Raw genomic sequence first — 18728 nt, forward strand, 5'->3', positions numbered from 1 at the left:
GTCTGGACCTGCAGTCTGGACTAGAGGACCCTCCCTACAGCCTGTGAGATCACTGCACATTTAATTAGACAGGATCCGCCAATTAATGGGTGGTCACACTGTAGCGCTCAGCCTTTTAAAAGCAGGCGGAGCTGAACCTTCAGCAGTGCTCCAAGGCTCCGGCGAGGTAAGCCACATTTTTGTTCCCGTGTTGTCCCTCTTTGGCACATCAGTCAGAAATATCACTGGAAATATGATGGAGTTTGTGTGCGTGCTTTTGTGTCTACTTTCAGATTCTACAGGAGGATGTCTTCCACGCTACTTTGTGCGCTTATTTTTCTGGCTTGTGCTTTGACATTTAGTGGCGCTCAGAGTGAGTATAACCTGTCGTCCTGTAACATGGAAACATTAAACTGGTTTCCATTCTTTAATATTCTTTGGTTTCATTTGTTTTTAATGAAAACAAATGATGAAAGCCTTTCCTGGAATGCTTCAGGTTTTTTCTGCTTGTACTCTTTCATATTTACTCTGTTAAATAATTATTTACCTGAGGGGGAACCTATGTGTACCTTATGTATTTGTCACTACTGCAGAAATCAATTTCTGGCAGGGTTGCACAGACTGTGCCCTCAAGCGGGATACATCAGGAGCGCAGGTGTCGTCTTATCGCTGCACCCTCTGCCTCTGACATTTATCCTTCTTTTACTGTTACTGACAGCGAGCTGCAGAGGACGATGCGGTGGCGAGTACTACAGGGGTTACAGATGCCAGTGCGACTATAACTGTCTGTCTTATGGAGAGTGCTGCAACGACTATGAATCTCAGTGCACCACAAGTGAGGCCTTTTCATTTTTTGGATCTATAGCATCCAGCAGAATTTAGATTTTTGGTCACCATTGCTGAACCCTTACATATAATAACGTCTAACAACCAGCCGTGCAGTCTCACTGTGTTTGTGTGTCTATTATGATGTGTTTGTGCGCAACAGAAAACTCATGTAAGGGGCGCTGTGGAGAAAACTTCAAACGAGGCCGCCTGTGTAGCTGTGACTCTGACTGCATAACGTACAACCAGTGCTGTCCGGACTACAAGGACCACTGCGATGCACAAGGTTGGTCCTTTCTAGCTCATTCAACTCCTGTGTGTATGTGAGGGATTCTTAATGCATGCTAAACAGATAGATTTCATCATCATCCTTAGTTCATCTGTAGAGTCATACACCCCTTATGTAACAGATTACATTTAGTCATCAATATAATATACCATCAGCTCATGCACGTTGTTATTATATAATTATGGCAATTTGTGATGCATATTGTGCACAAATGGGGAGGAAGATACTAGGATGAATGTGTCTGTGAAGGTTCTCAGTCATCCAGGTCATCATAGTCTAAGGAGCTTGGAAAGAAAAGTGTCTGGACTTCTTTAACCTGCTTGAAGACGTTTCACCTCTCATCTGAGAAGCTTCTTCAGTTCTAGGGTCAAATGGTGGGGACAAAGGTAAAGATCAAAGGTCACTCTTTCGAGGATGCTAATGTTCACATTTTGGAAAGAGAAGACAGATGGTTTGAAAGAAACATCTATGTCCTCTGTGAACGACCATCTTTGAACAGAGGGCGGGGCTTACCACACCAAGGGGGCTCTGGGGCTCTCCACCATTTGACCCTAGAACTGAAGAAGCTTCTCGGCTGAGCGGTGAAACGTCTTCAAGCAACTTAAAGAAGTCCAGACGTTTTTCTTTCCAAGCTCCTTAGACCAGGATGAATGTGACATCCCCACTCTGACTCTGCCTGCATGTCCATCACCAGCATGCACAGTACGGCAGTATAACCGCAGCATGCAGCGCATGCAGTAATCTGCAACGATGCGATGTTTGACAATAATTTCTGTCTTGGTAATTGCTGCAGAACAGAACAGTGGAGAGGCCAGTGCTGCAGCAGCAAAGAAGACTAGTTCATGCAATAATGTAAATGATAACAAATCCAAAGGTATATTTTTCTTGGTAAAAGGTTTGATTCCTCCTAGATTTTCAGTCATTTGGGGTTAAAGGCAGATTTTATAGGGGCTACCCCAATAATGGTGATTTGTATTTCTCGTTCGTGAACGTTCCCACAGATCAAACTTTGAAAGAGGCAACAGACCAGCTTTCTACGTTCAGTGAGGGAAACGATGAAGGTGAGTTTGCTCTTTTTGAACTTTGCTAGAGAAAGCTATCCAACTTTTGGCTCTAATGACGGGAACAAATGTTCACTCAGTCACTTTGATGACTGTCGTGAACTTGATTCGGGTGGATTTTACGTCAGGAGGATGTTTATGGCTGCGAATTTGTCACGGTGGTTTATTTTCGGGGCTAAATCCAGGGGCATTAGCCTCACAGGCCAAACGAAACACAAGGAAGCAGTGTTGTTGTGAGTGGACTGTGTGTGGGAGGGTTGGGCTGAGTTACAAGAGAGGAAAGCGCTAAATGATGCCAGAAATGAGGACAGGACATTTTCTGGGAGTTTTCTTCAATCAAAGCTCTGAACACTTTTGCATCCAGAGTCCGGAGGAGGACATGTAGGAAAAATAAAGATGGCCGATTAAATGATTAAAATGCTTGTGTGAACCCTGCTGCTGCCAACAGATGACTCTTCAGTTCCTCCGGTCGGTCCAACATCACATCCACCAGATGATCCCACTGATGGTGAGCAAAGCTCTTTCCCAATAAAGTTACACAAGTCTTACGTCCAAGTGCGCACCTCATCTCGCTCTTGTCACATTCTCACAGATGTGTCTGGCCCGATCTTTCCCACTGATGACTTTTCTAAAACTGAACCTGAAGATCCGGAGGCCAGTCCAGTCCCGGAGATCAGCAGTGATTATGAGCTCTCCACAGTTGACCCGCTGGGTGAGATTTCTACCGAGGCCACCCCGACTTCAGACAACGACGACCTCGTCAGCACCACTGCAGAGGCCCCGAGTGACAGCACGAGTAAGTGAGATATCTGTTTATGGTATTTGATTCATACAGTTTTTGTGAGTTACTTTAGCAATAGATTGCAGAAAAAAACCACAAATGTAGCAACTAAGATACAAATTGGAACTGAAATATGCAAATTGATATTTAATTATTTTATTAAATTGATTAAAATACTTGATTTACAGTGATATGACTTTCTGCTCACAACAGCAGCTGACCACATTTCCAGCGAGCCAACATCAACTTCAGTACCCTCAGTCGAGCCTAGTTCTTCAACCAGCTCCCCACAGCTGGACGCGCAGACACCAGCAGTGGCTATTATGGATGCTGTCTTTCCCTCTGATGAACCAGATAACTCACTGCTCACCATCACCCCTGCCTCCACAACCATCCCAGAGGAACCCACTTCAGACCACCCTGATGATGTCACTGCGAGCAACCCTTCAGTTCTTCCTTCCACCAGTGCTTCCTCAGTGGGATCTGAGGAGATATCAATGGTTGAAGCTGTGACCACCCACGCTCCCTCACCCACAACTGCAGCGTGGAGTGATGCCACAGACGATCTGCTGACAGACACCTCCAAACCCACCGGGGCTCAAGAACCAGAGCCGACTCCACCTGTGGAAAAACCAGAGCCATACGAGCTAGACCCAGCTAAGCCCACTTCTAAACCTGACACGAAGCCCCTGGAAACCCAGAATATAGACGATAAAGGAGATTACCAAGCAGGTAAGACTGTTTAAAAAAAATAATTTGACAAGATTCTTTATGTCACATGCAGAAAACACCTGAGGGACTCACTCTGTGATGGGCACAAGTACCAAAATTTCCGAAAATCTAATTTGTTTTACGAGTCTGGCACGATCGCAGGCTTTTGATTACGTGTAATCACAGGCTGCTACCAGTTTTATGAGCTCAGTTGTTTTTTCATTTTCCCTCACGCTGTAAATAAATCTGGCTTTCCTCCGAAACTGGAAGTCAAGTTCAGCCACATTTAAGAGGTGAAAAAAAGCTCACAAAAACAGCAGAAAATCAGAGTCAACGCCCAGAAACACAGTCTGAGATTACGTGGTGGGTGGTGTTTATTCCCACGGGTGTCTTTACTTTCCCCAGATGACAGCGACGATACAAACCTATGCAGCGGGCGGCCCGTCAGTGGAGTCACCACTCTGAGGAACGGCACAATGGTGGTGTTCAGAGGTTAGTGCAGCTCCTGTGCAGTTTTAACTCTAAAAGGATCAGTCGTGTCATCCCAGTCCAACAACAGTGGATTTGCATATAAGAGAGCAACTAATGGAATGCATTGAAGGCAGAGAGAACTGAGGGGAAATTAGAGAATGAAATTACAATGTTACAATAGGTTATCTAAAACCCTATATAGTGATATTATCATTTTTACAGGTCACTACTTCTGGTTGCTGGATAGTAACAGGGTGCCAGGTCCACCCAGAGGCATCACCCAGGAGTGGGGCGTCCCGTCACCCATTGACACCGTGTTCACCCGCTGTAACTGCCAGGGCAAGACGTACATTTTCAAGGTAAACTGACCAATCTCAGCAGAACCACTGAGCGAACAGCGTTACCCTTTATCTGCCCAGAGTTTAACACTGCATGGTGTTCACAGGGAAGTCAGTACTGGAGATTTGAAAACGACGCTTTGGACCCCGGCTATCCCAAAGTCATTACAACAGGGTTCGACGGGCTGCGGGGCCACATCACGGCCGCCCTGTCGGTGCCCCAGTACAAGAGGAGGGCAGAGTCAGTCTACTTCTTCAAGAGAGGTAAAAAATTAGGGGGGCGGAGCTTATTAAACTACCAGAAAAGATATATTTTGCTGTTCATTGCTTCAGAAAGAGAATTGTAATAAACAATGTGTACAATGTTTATGTTTTGAACACATAAAAAGGCTTTAAGATGTTTACTTTCTTTTCCCCTAGGTGGAATGGTTCAGAAGTATTCGTACCAGGCTGGTGTCAGGCCGACATGTGGCAAGAAAGTCCAGTATGCCATTTACACAGTCCGCAACCGAGTAGTTCGACAAGCAGGTAACCCATCATTGTTTATTTATTTCGATCATGTAAACAATATACAAAGTTCATTTAGCAAAGAAAAGAAGAGAAACAGCTATACAACATAAAGCCAATACATTTCACTATTACCTGTTCTGATTCAGCTACATATAGAAAAGGAGCAGGAAGAAGTAATCCCGCCCCTTCGCCACGAGTTATCGGTCAATATTCAATCAGCTTCCTTACTGATATAATCTGCTGTAATAATAATGACATATTTCTAATATAATATTTACACCACATTATATCATTATGTTTTGGTGGTTCAATAACTTTGCCTCCACTTTTAAAAAGTTAATGTAGAATCCAACAAGTATGAAAACAATTTCCATTCACTGAATTGTAACGTTTTCCCTTTCTTTATAACTCATAAAGAACACAACTTAATAACTCTTTATGTTTGTACTCTAACTTTTACAATAGTTGTGCGTGAACTTAGTGAAGAGAACCCCGGACAATCCTCACTATTGTTAAGCGTGTTTACAGAGCTCCATGCTTGGTTAGACTTTGGCTTAAACGTGTACACGAGCTGCAGCGCACACACTGCACCGAAAAAGTGAGTCATAGCGCGGTGGAGAGGAGCAAATAACTGGAAAATGGAAACAAACACCCTTCGTATGGTTTATGGGATGAACAAGGGTTAAGAGTTTGTTCACAAAACAAAAACACTGCACTGGTAAGGACAACACCAGTATGGTTTGGCTTCATGGCACAATTTTAAACCTGATCGTTTCATTTCCAGCCCCCGTTTTAGGACCGGTCATCAACATTCGGACATCCTGGAGAGGCTTCCCGCCCGCCGTCACAGCCGCCGTGTCTGTGCCCACAACCGCCGAACCAGAGGGCTACAGATACTTTGTCTTCTCAGGACGTAAGTCACACACACTGGACTGTTTACAGAGCTGGAATAAGAGCATGCGATTTGGCTGTGTAAAGCAGCAGTGGTGTTTACGCATGCCTTTGTTGCTCAACTTCAGAAGCACAAAATGTCCTTCACGTGTCCATCGGCATGTCGTTAACAAGGACCACGTGTGTGTGTGTGTGTGTTAGGGTGTTCACCTGCAGCTCAGATTTATTGCAGAGTTCCCACAGTCAAGATTTCCATTTCAATGGTGATGCGTAAGAAAACAGACGTCCGTAGACGAGCTGTCAACTACAAACTGTAACAGCGACCGTGTTGATAAACAGCTCTGTGCCGCGTTCATGCCAGTCTACCTGAATATAGAGCGGCACGAAGGAAAAATATTGTTTTGTAAGTATCAGCTATTAATGTAATTGTCTAATGAACTTGCTGTTTATTCTACTTCTGCAGCAAAATCCTACAACGTGAGGTTGGATGGTGAACGTCCCGTCATCGCTCCTCCTACGGCCGGCTCATCACCGCAGTCCAACAACTTCATCAGATGTTCACAGTAAAACAACAAAAATGTTTTCACTTTGTAAGTTTATTATAATCATCATAAAACACATCAGGATGGATCCAATTACAAGAAAGTATCTAATCGCATTAACAAAATGAAACTAAATCAAAGCCAAACACGCTTCATAACAACAGAAAGCTTTCCTGAAGGGAACGATGAGCTCTTCACTTTGATTTTTCCTTCATCGGGCGAATCTTCTCCCCTGTTTCCATGAAGGAAAAGCTTGACCTGTGGAGATGGAAGCATGTTTTTAGACAGGCTTGCTGCACTGATGTAAAAAAATTAATAAAAAATAAAAAATGGTCAGAGTGACTGTGGAAAATGTGTTATGAATAACCACAATGAATGTACCGTGTTTCCTGTCGTGCTTTTCATTAATAAAAGCCTGAATGAAATGTCTGAAGTCCTTTATGAGTGGCCATTTAAAGCAGTAATAAAATCATTGCTCAGTCTTGTGCCCATTATAACGTTCGTGTTACATCACTGCTACCACGAGCTTTCAAACGCGTTACCTCCTCTCTTCATGCGGCCGCCGCGGCTGTCCGGCCACCGTTGGAGCTGTCTGCTGGGCCCGGGCCGAGACTGTTTTGGTGGAGCGCTGCTTGTATCTAAAAAAACAAAAACAAACTTAACCTACTGAATATGCAACAAAGACAAAACAGATGGGGACAGTCACGAGGCTGTAGTGTACCCGCAGAGCTGGAGGAAGGCTCCTGGCTGGTGGAGGGGAGGCTGCTCTTGTCGGACGCTTGGCTCGACTCCTCCATATCGCCCTGAGACACCACGGGGTCCACCGACACTTCAGCACCGGGCCTGAATCAAGCAAAATGCACCTCGGATTATGTAAACTGTGACCTTCGTAACCTCTCTCATTTTGGTGAAGTTACTGAAACCGAGTAGAACGAAAGGTTTCAAAGAGGCAGAAGTTCGAGGAGTGACAAGCTGCTGAGAGGGCGAGGCTCACCTATCAGTGTCTGGCTCCAGGAAGACGTCGTCTCTCTCCTCCCCTGCCCCGGCAGCTCCTGGTGTTGATGTGCTCACCATGGGAACAGACTGAGAGGCGTGCTCTGTTGTGTCGGACTGAGCCACTTCTGAGAAAACAGTTACTGGAAGATAGAAAGATGAAAACAAATTTCAACTTTCCACAAACTTGTAGCGCTCCCAAACCCAAATTTCATCACACTTATCCAAGAAAAGATAGTTTTGAGGAAGCTCGGGAAAAGGCAGTGTGACATGCTTTAACGGACACATCCCTTCACATCAGACTGACAGAGACAGACAAATACCTGGAGCCGCAACTTGTAGCGGAGTGGTGGGAACGCTGCGTCCACCAGACTCCTCCTCGTGAGTGGCTAAAAACAGGGGACTGTCATACATCCCAAGACCTGAAGACAAGAATTCGTTTGCAGTTAAAGAGACTGTGGTGCATACTGATGGTTCTTTGGGGTTAACATTTATCAAACATTTGGTAGATTACCTCCTTGTGACGCGAGCTGACCCAGATCAGAGTGTGAGGAAGAGCTGGTCTGCGGCATGTCCTCTGAAGGGCCAAACCTGAAGCGCGGCACGCCAGCTACCTGTGGCGAGCTGAGAAACAAAAAGAGACACGAACGTGAATTAGGCGACTGAGGAGCGACCAAAACGGACCAGTTAAGATTTCATTTTAGAAGCAAATGATCAAGTTTGAATGAATAAAAGCTGGTTTATACGAGCTCAAGTCTCAGTTTGAGGAGATACAGTCAGACAGCTCTACATGACTGCATGTTTGGGGCCTATACACGTGCTGTACTACAGTAATGTATGCCACAGGATAATGCAGCACACACACACACACCCTGTCAAAAGTCTGGACACACCTTCCCATTTGATCATTTTTCTGTATTTTTACTTCTTTCCACACTGTAGATACAAACTCAAGAATCACATATATTAAGTACGATCTATGGAATCTAAATTTGTTGCCAAGCCGTCCTTTGCTTTGACAGCGCTGCAAACCCTTCTTCAATGAGCTTCATGATGCAGTCGCCTGAAATAGTTTCACTTCACATCTGTGCCTCGTCAAGGTTATTTGTGGAATCTCTTGCCTACTTAATGGGGTTGGGACCATCAGTTGTGTTGTGCAGACGTCAGGTTGGTACACAGCTGATAGCTGTTAGGATTCATATTATGGCAAGAGCCAATGAGCTGAGTAAAGAGAGGCCACAGTCCATCATTACTGAAGGTCAGTTTGAAATTGCGAAAACTTTGAATGTGTCCCCAAGTGCAGTCGCAGAAACCATCAAGCGCTACGAGGAAACTGGCTCACATGAGGACCGGCCCAGAAAAGGAAGAACAAGATGAATTTATCCGAGCATCGGATCACAAGTTAACAACACCTCAGATTAGAGTCCAGATAAATGTTCCAGGAGCTGGAAAACCACGACCTCGCGAAGCTCATCGAGAGAACACCAAGTGTGCAAAGCAGCAATCACAGCAAAGGGTGGCTATTTCAAAGAATCTAAATTTTAAAACGTGTTTTGAGTTATTTCACAATTTTTTGTTGGCTACATAATTCCACGTGTGTTCCTTCATAGTTTTGATGCCTTCAGAGAGAATCTATGATGTAAATAGTCATGAAAATAGAGAAAAAACATTAAATGAGAAGGTGTGTCCAAACCTTTGACTGATAGTGTATAAAACAACGTGTTTCTGTCTGATGAGACCAGGTCAAGTTATATGTACAATTTTTCCAACCAACATTCATCAGTCCATTAAATCACGATAGGTGATATATTCACACAGGTGACTTTTTTGAGGGGTGGAGCAACATAATCATGCACAGACTGATTTGTGTGCTTAGAACAATTTCTTTTCTTGTTTGTTTCAGTATAATATAATATAATAATAATAATAATATAGCTAGTTTTTGCATTATTTATTCACTTATTTGAAATGCACCAAACTGCACAAAAGACTTAACGTTGGGGATTTTTAATTTTTTTTTAAATTTCTGTTCGCCTGAAGAAACATTTTGATTTTTAACTTTTGGTTTAATTTGGTATTTGTTGTTTGGTTGAGTGTGTAAGGCAGATAAACGCAGTTATAATGGAAAAAAGCAGCCAGTTTCTCTTCGTTTCCCTCCCCATCTCTGTGTTTTTTATTGAAATTACATGTTTTGTTTTTTCTGAACATAGACTACTGCCTTTCTTTCCTTCTGTTATGAGTTTGAGTAAGTGAAGCGCTGCATTTGGGCACAATGCTTCAACCAACCTTATTAGCAAACTTACTCATGGACAAATAAATAAATAAATCGCTCTTGTAAAAACGACCGGTGAACGGCTCAGCCTATCGTTGATTAGGGCTGTGCGATATGACAAATCTCATATCCCGATAGAAGACATTTATCGTCACAACAACGACATATAATCACAAACATTTTACATTTTCTGTAAATTTTGTGAATCTCGGGCAGCTCAACTTGCGTGAAGTGTTTTCAGCTGCGCGTCGTGTAGCTGGAGTCGAGTGTTACATAAGTTTAAACAGCTGCAGTTTTCTTTGTGAGCATTTATTACACGGCTGCGGGGAAAAGCCTCTAAGGTTGATTTTTTAGCACCCGACGGCTCTTTTTAGCTTCTCATCCGTAAACACTCTGCATCATATTTCACGTAATTCAGTTTATTTTGAAAAATCTCAGCAGGATCTTCAGCTTTATTGTGAAAGGTTTATGTTAAAAAGCCACGCGATGGTTTTAACGTCGTTGTTGCGTCGTTGTTGCCAACGACAACGCATAAAACAGTCGCTTGTCCGTCCGTTGTGTGGTTATATTAAATATCAGAGAACTTTCAGAAATTCTACAGTGACCATCAAAACGATGAAAAATTATTGACGTAAACAGTTTATTTTGCGACACCACGAAACAAACGACAGCGTAAAATGAAACGATAGACGTTTTTATATCGTCATCTGATATATATCGTTATATCCAACAGCCCTATCGTCAATGATTGATAAATTCGTCCAACCTTAAGACCAAGGTTAATTTTTGGTCTGCAAGTCCAGCAGTTTGTTTAGCACAAAAACACTTTGGTTTTCCGTTGGTGAACAAACAGACGGCTGAAGATGGAGAAGAATTTCCCCTTTCAACACGACCCCGAGGATACATTTAAAAACAACAAACAGAAAACTGAAGTTTTGGAATGAGCCAGCCGGAGCCACATCACTGGTGTGAGCTGAAGACGGAGGTGCAGAGATGTCCTCGTAATCTGGCAGAATCTGAGTGCTTTGCAACAAAGAGTGGGAAAGCCAGCTGCTACCCAAGAAAACTGACCAAATCAAAAGGTGCATCAACAGAGTATTAGTGTAATGGTGTGCACTTATACAACCAGCCTAATTTACATTTGCAAAATATTTATTTTTCCACTGACAAGATTTATTTTTCAGTGGAATTGCACAAACCACAGGTCACAATGAAACCAGGAGAAGTTTCGAAATGATTTACTGTTTGTATAAACGTGTAGCTCCTTAAAACATTTAAAAGGTTTTCTGTGTTCCAACTTGCGGCCCGATGTGTGTGACACTTACTGGATGGCCTGATCGAAACCATCAGAGCGGTGAGGCACCACCAGAGTGGGAGTGCTGGGAACCATCCTGTCATCCTCGTCGAAAAAGTGCTGCTGCAGATTGAAAGAGGGAAGAAAAGGGGGTCAAAGGTTTCACACAGAGGTTCGTATGAATATCATGATGTAAATTCTCAGCCTTTCGATGTGACTCACAGCGCTGCCCGGCACACCGGGAGTAAGTCTGCCCACTGACTGGCGGCGCACTGGGATACGCTGTGAAGGCAGCTGATGCACTGGTCTCCGTGGCGACTGGGGCATGCGTGTACCAGAACTTGTGGGTTGCTCTGCAGAGAAAGCCTCCATTGTGCCACTCTCAACTAAAACAGAATTCAAAGGTTCAAATGAACAAGAGAAAATAAGATTTTAGATAAATATACTTTAAAACACCAAAAATGTAAACAAAGTAACTCCCTTTATAATCAATATCCCAGTTAGTTGTGACATTTAAACCTCCTTTTACCTAAAACATAAGTGAGTCGGGTTAATTTGCTTATTTTACCCGTAAAGCAAATCTCTTCTTAGCAGTGACCTTTGTTACGCTCGCTTTCAGACAGAAAACACAACACGGCATCTTTCTCAGTCATCGCAGACTGTGGATAACTAATTGGATGGCGGGACGGTTTGTGAGCGCATGCAGAGTCTGAGGCACAGCTACGTATTCGACAGGGTTTCCTGGAGCTTACAGCTGGGTGTCTGGGAATCCGCCGGCCTTTGGGTGGAGTCGGACGCCCCCAGACTCTCCTCCGTCTCAGTGCCCGGCTCCGTTACGTCAGCTCCCTGAGAAACGAGGGGAAATAAAAGGAAACTAGTCAAAGAAGAAATTCAAAACCACTCAAAAGGCTAAATTTGGCAAACGAAGGTAAGACCAACGAGTAACATAACTTTGATGAGTGAGAGGAAACGCCGAAAGAGAAAGGTCATATAAAACGAAGCAGTGCCAGGGTATACTGGCAGAGCATCACATGCAGATTATGATTCACTTTCTCCCCGTTGGAAACTAAAACAACTGTGAGAGAAGCCGAGAGATTAAAAAAAAAGTTTGACCTCTGTCACAGAGAAAAACTGAATCAGATAGTGAGACGGTCCAGTGGTCTAACAGGCGAGCCCTGCTTAGCCTCCCTGTACTCTAAACAGGTACTACGGATGGCTTTATCGATTCTTAAGAACGGTCCCGTGCTCTACGGCAGCGGTCTCCAACCTTTTTTGCGCCACAGACCGGTTTGTGCCCGACAATATTTTCACGAACCGGCCTTTAAGGTGTCGCGGATAAATACAACAAAATAAAACTAGTACCGGTACCGAAAATGTAATGAATTTAAGTTAATTTCAGCTGCTTCTCTCGGGACGGAGGTGTCTAGCGCCAAGATGCAGTTACAGAAACAGCTTTTTCCCCGCTGCCGTCACTAAACTTACCCGTGTATGTGTGGACGTAGGCTATTTTTGAAAACTGCAGTTTTGAAAAATATCTCCGTCCACATGTAAACGCCAAAAATGCATTTAAACGCTGTCAAGAACATGCCAAATCCTAGCTGTGTAGAAATGTTGGCCCATTAGAGGTGTAGAAGTCTGGGAGGGAAACAGTAAACAGGGTTTTATGCAAACCGTAACTACTTCTGAAAGGTTTTTGGGTTTTTTGGAAAGGCAGCTAATTTTGTGTTATTTTTCAAGAGCCTTTATATTTTAAATGCTAATAACCAAAAACAGTATTTTGGCTGGTGTAGACTCACAACTTAGGAATGAACAAAATGCATACAGCATGCATACATTTTAATTTAAAATGTATTCAAACCCGACGTCGGTGTTGAATGAAGTTCACTCTGATGCATCCGTCTTTCTAAATGGAGGGACAGTAACTGTGTGTATATGTTTATTTCCTAATACTAAGCTGTTTTTGTTTACACATTTTATAGTTTAATCTGTGCTGCTATTTAACATTTTCTATCGTGTATACAGAGAATACCTCTAGTTTCTATATAACTTTGTTCAGATACCTGCCTTTGAATATAACAACTGCAAATCCACACTTCAAGCCAAACCTCACACAAAGATTACAAGTAAAAAGCTTGTTAGCTGTTCCTTTGCAGACACTGACTCATCCTACTGAATATGTGCAACGAAGACTCGAGTAAAAATGCAAACAGCTAAAGTCAACACAGGCGCGCAGACAGAACGTTACGACACAGGGGCAGCATGTAAGTGACGGTGAAACGAGAGCGTGTGGAAAAACCGAGTGTGTGAGCGGGAAAGGCAGCGAGTGGGAAGGGTTAACACGGCGTGTGGGTGGCAGAGGTCACAGCTGGAGCTGCAGGTACTCTTACCTCTGTGTCGTCTCCTTCGTAGGGCTCGTTGCAATCTCCGCTGCCCTCGTTGCTGTCCTCTCCTTCCTCTCCCATCTCTCCGTCATCGTCATCCTCCTCGTCATCGTCCTCCTCCTCGTCTTCATCTTCTTCATCCTCGTCATCGTAGTCCTGGAAAACGGCAAATTTGTAAGACAAATTTTCACCGTTTTACATGTCGTCTTTAAAAAAAATTGAACAAAACTGCCGTACCTGCTCTTCGTCTTCCTCTTCCTCCTCTTCTTGTTCTTCGTCACTCTCTGTGTCCGTTACGATAACGATCACTTCCTGCTGCAGTTGTTGTGTGGTCTCGCTCTGGCTCAGGGTAACCTCTTGCTCCATTGTAAGGGACTGAGAGGCTGTGCCTTCATCTCCATCCTCCAGCGTGGAAAACGCCTCCGTCTGTGGGGCGAAAAAATGGCCGCCATTGACAACGCAAAACATCATGCAAACTAGACATCAGCACACAATTCCTGCATGAATGTGACAACATTATCACAAGACTACTTTATGGTACTGCTACAATGGTGGAAATTGTCTTATGGTACAACATTATGAAATCCTCATTGGCAGCTTTAAGATTGAGTCCTGTTTATTTACTTTTAATCACTGCAAAGATTAAAATAATGGTAATTATTAGCTGATGTACAAAACTAAAAATGTTTTGGCCAACCTGGCTTCCTTCTCCACCGTCTAGACTGTCTGTCGGCACCACTCCCTCGGCCTCAGCGCTATCCTCGGCCAGCACCTCTTCCTACAATCAGACAATCAGAACCGGAGCATCAATATTCGCTCAAATTTAAAAAACAAACAAACAAACAAACAAACAAACAATCAAAACCATGGAGTTTTATGTGCATCAGTCCAGCCTCACCTCTGGACCCACCCTCTGGATAATGCGCAGCTTCTTTGATATGGGAGCCCGGGAGGTGTCCTCCTGAGCCGCTTCAGTGTCAGTGACCACACTGGCGGTCTCCTCCTCTTCCCGAGGACGCTTGGACATTGCTGATGTTCCCGGTGTTGCTGACACTGGAGAGAAAGTGTGGCTGTCGTTGGTTAAAGAATTAAGAAAAAACCTCCACGTGTGAGTCTCGTCGTCTAAAACAAAATATCGCCTCGGCTTTCAAAAACATCATCTCTCACCGGTTCCAAACACAGAGGACGACGTTGACGGCCGCTCCACCTGCGAGCTAGGCGTGGCCTCGATCGCCACAGGCGGTGGCTCCTGATTGGCTGGCTCTGTATGGGTCATGCTCTGCTGCTGCGTTGGTTGAACGAATGCGGTGGCCTGTGTCTGGGTCTGCTGCACAGTGAGCATGGGGCTAGCTAAGGTCGTCTGGACGTTGGGGCTGGCGGAGCGCACCGAGCCGCTCGCACTGCCGTACACGGTCACATGCTCCACTGGTGGACCTTCAGCTGGCTGCATCACTGTCCAAGAATAAAAATTACAAATACTGCAGGTTTTACCATGACAAGCATTTACTAAAAAAAACAAACCTGCGGTTAGTTTCCTACTCATGCGACTCGCTAACAGCTCAGCTAAAGCTTTGCCGTTAAACCTACCTTCCTGCGTCTCCACCTGGGTGGTGGGCATGACCGTAGCAGTGGGCGTAGGAGTGGGCACAGGAGCTGGGGTGATCATGGGCCTGATGCTTGCTCTCGGAGTGGGTTTGTTCCCTGGGTTGACGGGCTGTTTACTGGCTGTAGCAACTACAGGTGTAGGCTTAATGTTGGCGGTTGGAGGCTCGGAGGTGCTGGCACTGACGGAGACAAGAATTAGGATGAGTCATTGTTCTCTGGACCTCAAAGATCCACTAAGAAAATGATACTCTCTCCTGCAAACTCGAGACGTGGCACCTACACTGCCATTTAATTTTGAGATTGCAGAAGTCAGCGGCACGACCAAACGAATGTCAAACAGCAAAAACTAAGAAAAGTGCAAGTGTGGACCAGCCACCAGTCAAATGAATAAAGTCAGCATTAAGACAAATACAAAACTCACGAAATGCATTGATGCATACTGAGTAAGACTTTTTAAATACTCCTCCATGCTTAAATAGTAGCATACCTGCCCCTGTCTGCAGCTGGAGTGGTCTTCAGGCTGATCTGCCTCTGCTCTGTGCTCCTCTGCGGCTCTTGGGTCTAAAAGCACCGAAAGAAAGAAAATGCTCAGAATCAGGACGCCGAACGGTCACTAAACTCGCCGTACTTTTCCAATCCAACATAGTTAAGCCATCAAAATGGAGAACACTGATAAAATAAAGCTTCAATTTTAGCAACGCTTGCAGATAATTGTTTTTTAGTTGTGTGACACATACCTAAAACATTAAAATATTTATATTACAGCGAACCAGTGTCAGTAGACTATAAAGTAAACAACATCCTCACCTTGCTGGGACCTGCCTCAGCTGGCTCATCTCGCTGCTCTTGTCTCTCCTGTTGACCTCGCAGGTCTCGGAGTTCTCGCTCCTGCCGACTCAGACGGCCCTCGTATTGAGACTTCAGAGCGCTCACTCGCACCTCCAGCTCCTCACGCTGCTGTTTTAGCTCCTCGTTTTCCTTCTGCAACTGGTCTTTAGCGCCTGATCATAAATCGCAAACGTCACAGATTCGAAGTGAGAAGCGATGCTCGTTACGCAGAGCCAAGCGATGTGAGGAAGAGCAAGTAACTGGTAAAAATCAGGAGTTTATGGTAGTCCCCTCACCCATGAGCTGGTTGATCTTCTGCTTGGCACAAACGATGGCTTTCCTGGTCTTCTCCTCCTTCTCAGCCATCTGTTGTCGGAGCGCGTCCTCCTGAGAAGCTTTATCCTGCAGCTCCTGCCGCAGCCTGGTCAGCTCTGTCTGCAGCCGAGATGATTGTTCCTGGGCATTACGTGCATCGGTCTCGCGCTCCGTGACCACCTAAGGTAAGCGTGCAGAATTGTCTAAACACTTGTTTTTTTCCCCACCCTCCCAAGAACTTTTAGTATAGAGGTTTATCAGCGCATATAAAACGGGGGGGATTCAGCAAGTTTTCCTACCATGTTCATGTTCTCCAGCTGTCCTTCTAGGTCTGTACTCCGAGCTTCAGCTTGACTCAGAGAATCTCTGAGGCTCTGCAGCTCCTGAACCGAGGCCTGACGAGCCTCCTCCTCTTGGGATGGGCCTGCCGCGGCCTCAGCTACAAGCTGGAGTACATATGGAGTTAAAGTTTAACCTCAAGGAAGCACAACTGTACTACTGATGAACTAATTTATCACCAGATCGTGATAAATTAAAACATATTTTATAACCACCCACTTTTACTTCAGGCTTTGGATTGAAGTTTAAGCTGTAATGGTAACAAGTACCTTGTCGTGCGCCACCTTAAGCTCATCGTACTGCGTCCTGTAACGCCGTCCGATCTTCTTGATCTGTGCGATGGTTCGCATCTTCTCCTGGAGTTCATGGTTTTTGGTCTCAATCTCCTTCTGCAGCCCGTTCTTGTCTTCGGTTATCTTACTCATGCTGTCACGCAAGCTTTGTATTTGGTTCTGTAGGGAAGCTGTAAGATTATTTGTCCTATAGAGAGAAAAGAAGAGAAAACAAAAATGAATGAAGACAGGGGAAGAAAGAACAGACCAGGAGAGCCCAGTTCAGCACCTGTATGTAGTTCCTCACCTGACCACCTCCGATTTAAGTCTGTTGTTTTCCTCATTCAGCTGCTGGATACGTTTGAGATGTGCCTCCTTCTCAGAATGCAGACGCTTGTACTCTTCTGGATCCGAATCTTTCTGCTGACTCACCAAATGCTAGAGCGACATAAGGAAAACTAGTCATTCATCTCACAACTTAGAAGTCAAGTCTGTCTCATGACAAACGTAATTTTTCCCCTTCATATGAAAAATAAAATCTTTTAGTTGTTTATATTTGGGTCTTTGCACTGACCTGAGTACGAGCCTTCCAGCGTTTGATTTCCTCTTCCAGCAGCTTCTTCTCTGCCTGCAGCATGCCGCTTTTCTCACTCAGCTCAGAGTTGGCCTGCTGCAGTGGCAAGATGTCCGACTCCAGCTTTTGCACCTGAACACACAAGAGATACGCGCGCACTGAGAAGATTTCAAACATAACTGCCGCTTTGCTGCTGATTTGCTCCACCGAGTTGTCAAGTCTGCAGTTTATGTCTGTCTAGACTCTGTGTGTGTCTGTTAGGGTTGGGCGACTGAACGAATATATCGACTATCGCCGATAGGCTGAGCCCACTGGCGATCGTTTTTACAAGAGTGACTTATTTATTTGCCCATGAGTACGTTTGCTAATAGTGATGGAGCTAATAGAAGCAGTCAACAGAAAAAACATAATAATAGCACCCTGTTTCATCTGCGAGCAAATGCTTGATCCTGCAGAAGCTGGTGATAGCCTAGCATACTCAGCACGTACATGTTAATGCAAGTTAGTCGTGTTTGAGTCCTTTGCTCGCACTACACGTCTGCACAAGCGGCACACCGCTTTGGTTACATCCTCAGGTTTACCTCTTTCATCTGGTTTAAAGCCAAGGAAACCCCAAATTGGTGACTTTATATATTTTTTATTGCGCCGTCATCAAGACAAATGCGATTAACAAATTTCTGTCAATGCATTTCGGCAGTTTGTCCAAAGTTTGTTCACTCTGCGCTCCAGATGTGTTGAGCCCGTTAATAATTTTTAATCGTGATGACCGCGTTAACGCTGACAGCCCTAATTTTTTTGGAAATTAGTTCGTCCATGTTTGGACTTCCTCGTGTTAACGCGCAAATCCGTGCATGATTACATTGCTCCGCCCATCAAAAAGTCTGCGCATGCACGAATATATCAACTGGACTGATGAGTGTCGGTTGAAATTTTTTTACATATCTTCCAACCCTAGTGTCTGTGTTTACATATCTTCTGTGTTTACATATCTTTGTGGGGACCAACAGCCCTTATGGGGACAAAATCCAGGTCCCCACGAGTTTGAAGGCATTTTTCAGACTCAAAATGTGGTTTTAGTGTCAGGGTTACAATTAGGTCACGGTTAGGCATCCATTTTTGATGGTTAGGGTGAGCAGCTACGGAAAGCATTATGTCAGTTAGATGACAACACAGTGAGTGTATGTAAGACTATAAAGAAATCAGATATGTGGGCACTCATTCACTATAACTCACCCTGTCTGTGAGTTACAGGTGTGAACAGTGATCATAAATTAAGCTGACCATTCAGATTCAACATGTTGGTGTTTTTGGACATTTTTATGGTCACAATAACCTTTGACCACCAAAACTCTTAAAATACGTAGATGTTAAAATTTGAAATGTACAGAAGACATTCCAGACTCTGCATCCACGTAGCATGCAGCGATCGTCAAAGGGAAAATAAAATAACGCTCTTC

At 44.4% G+C, this 18728-nt stretch overlaps 2 protein-coding genes across 5 annotated transcripts in view; one reads left to right on the top strand and one right to left on the bottom strand.

Moving 5' to 3' along the window:
* prg4b (proteoglycan 4b) lies at positions 1–6823 on the top strand. 4 transcript variants are annotated; one of them, XM_084910084.1, is made up of 15 exons: positions 1–166; positions 273–352; positions 698–814; positions 968–1090; positions 1887–1967; positions 2095–2154; positions 2603–2662; positions 2747–2950; positions 3152–3667; positions 4052–4138; positions 4340–4476; positions 4563–4719; positions 4876–4983; positions 5750–5878; positions 6320–6823. In XM_084910084.1, the coding sequence occupies exons 2-15, from the start codon at positions 286–288 to the stop codon at positions 6421–6423; spliced, it is 1950 nt and encodes a 649-aa protein (XP_084766210.1). In that variant the 5' UTR covers positions 1–166; positions 273–285; the 3' UTR covers positions 6424–6823. The 4 variants fall into 4 exon arrangements, with proteins under 4 accessions (XP_084766210.1, XP_084766209.1, XP_084766211.1 ...); XM_084910083.1 differs by having other exon boundaries at positions 4–166; positions 3149–3667; XM_084910085.1 differs by lacking the exon at positions 1887–1967 and having other exon boundaries at positions 8–166; positions 3149–3667.
* tprb (translocated promoter region b, nuclear basket protein) overlaps positions 6435–18728 on the bottom strand; it is a 22596-nt gene continuing 10302 nt past the window's right edge. The window contains exons 29-50 of the mRNA XM_084910082.1: positions 17272–17403; positions 17005–17135; positions 16695–16905; positions 16386–16532; positions 16068–16266; positions 15751–15944; positions 15431–15504; positions 14926–15122; positions 14506–14790; positions 14237–14391; positions 14036–14116; positions 13576–13764; positions 13345–13494; positions 11710–11803; positions 11180–11343; positions 10989–11080; positions 7906–8015; positions 7715–7813; positions 7393–7534; positions 7120–7241; positions 6941–7036; positions 6435–6656 (exon numbers count right to left, since the gene is read on the bottom strand). Coding sequence (XP_084766208.1) covers positions 6610–6656; positions 6941–7036; positions 7120–7241; positions 7393–7534; positions 7715–7813; positions 7906–8015; positions 10989–11080; positions 11180–11343; positions 11710–11803; positions 13345–13494; positions 13576–13764; positions 14036–14116; positions 14237–14391; positions 14506–14790; positions 14926–15122; positions 15431–15504; positions 15751–15944; positions 16068–16266; positions 16386–16532; positions 16695–16905; positions 17005–17135; positions 17272–17403 — 3111 coding nt within the window. The 3' untranslated portion in view covers positions 6435–6609. The remainder of the gene's footprint in view (positions 6657–6940; positions 7037–7119; positions 7242–7392; positions 7535–7714; positions 7814–7905; positions 8016–10988; positions 11081–11179; positions 11344–11709; positions 11804–13344; positions 13495–13575; positions 13765–14035; positions 14117–14236; positions 14392–14505; positions 14791–14925; positions 15123–15430; positions 15505–15750; positions 15945–16067; positions 16267–16385; positions 16533–16694; positions 16906–17004; positions 17136–17271; positions 17404–18728) is intronic.

This window comes from Perissodus microlepis, chromosome 17 (assembly GCF_051167445.1).
Source record: "Perissodus microlepis isolate ML-2025 ecotype Zambia chromosome 17, ASM5116744v1, whole genome shotgun sequence".
NCBI classification, from domain to species: domain Eukaryota; kingdom Metazoa; phylum Chordata; class Actinopteri; order Cichliformes; family Cichlidae; genus Perissodus; species Perissodus microlepis.

What these genes read in the sequence shown, in the direction of transcription:
- prg4b (XM_084910083.1), top strand. Translation starts at nt 286, where the DNA reads ATGTCTTCCACGCTACTTTGTGCGCTTATTTTTCTGGCTTGTGCTTTG. An exon ending in TGAATCTCAGTGCACCACAA is followed by an intron (nt 815 to 967) that starts GTGAGGCCTTTT and finishes TGTGCGCAACAG; the next exon opens with AAAACTCATGTAAGGGGCGC. An exon ending in CCGAGTAGTTCGACAAGCAG is followed by an intron (nt 4,984 to 5,749) that starts GTAACCCATCAT and finishes TTTCATTTCCAG; the next exon opens with CCCCCGTTTTAGGACCGGTC.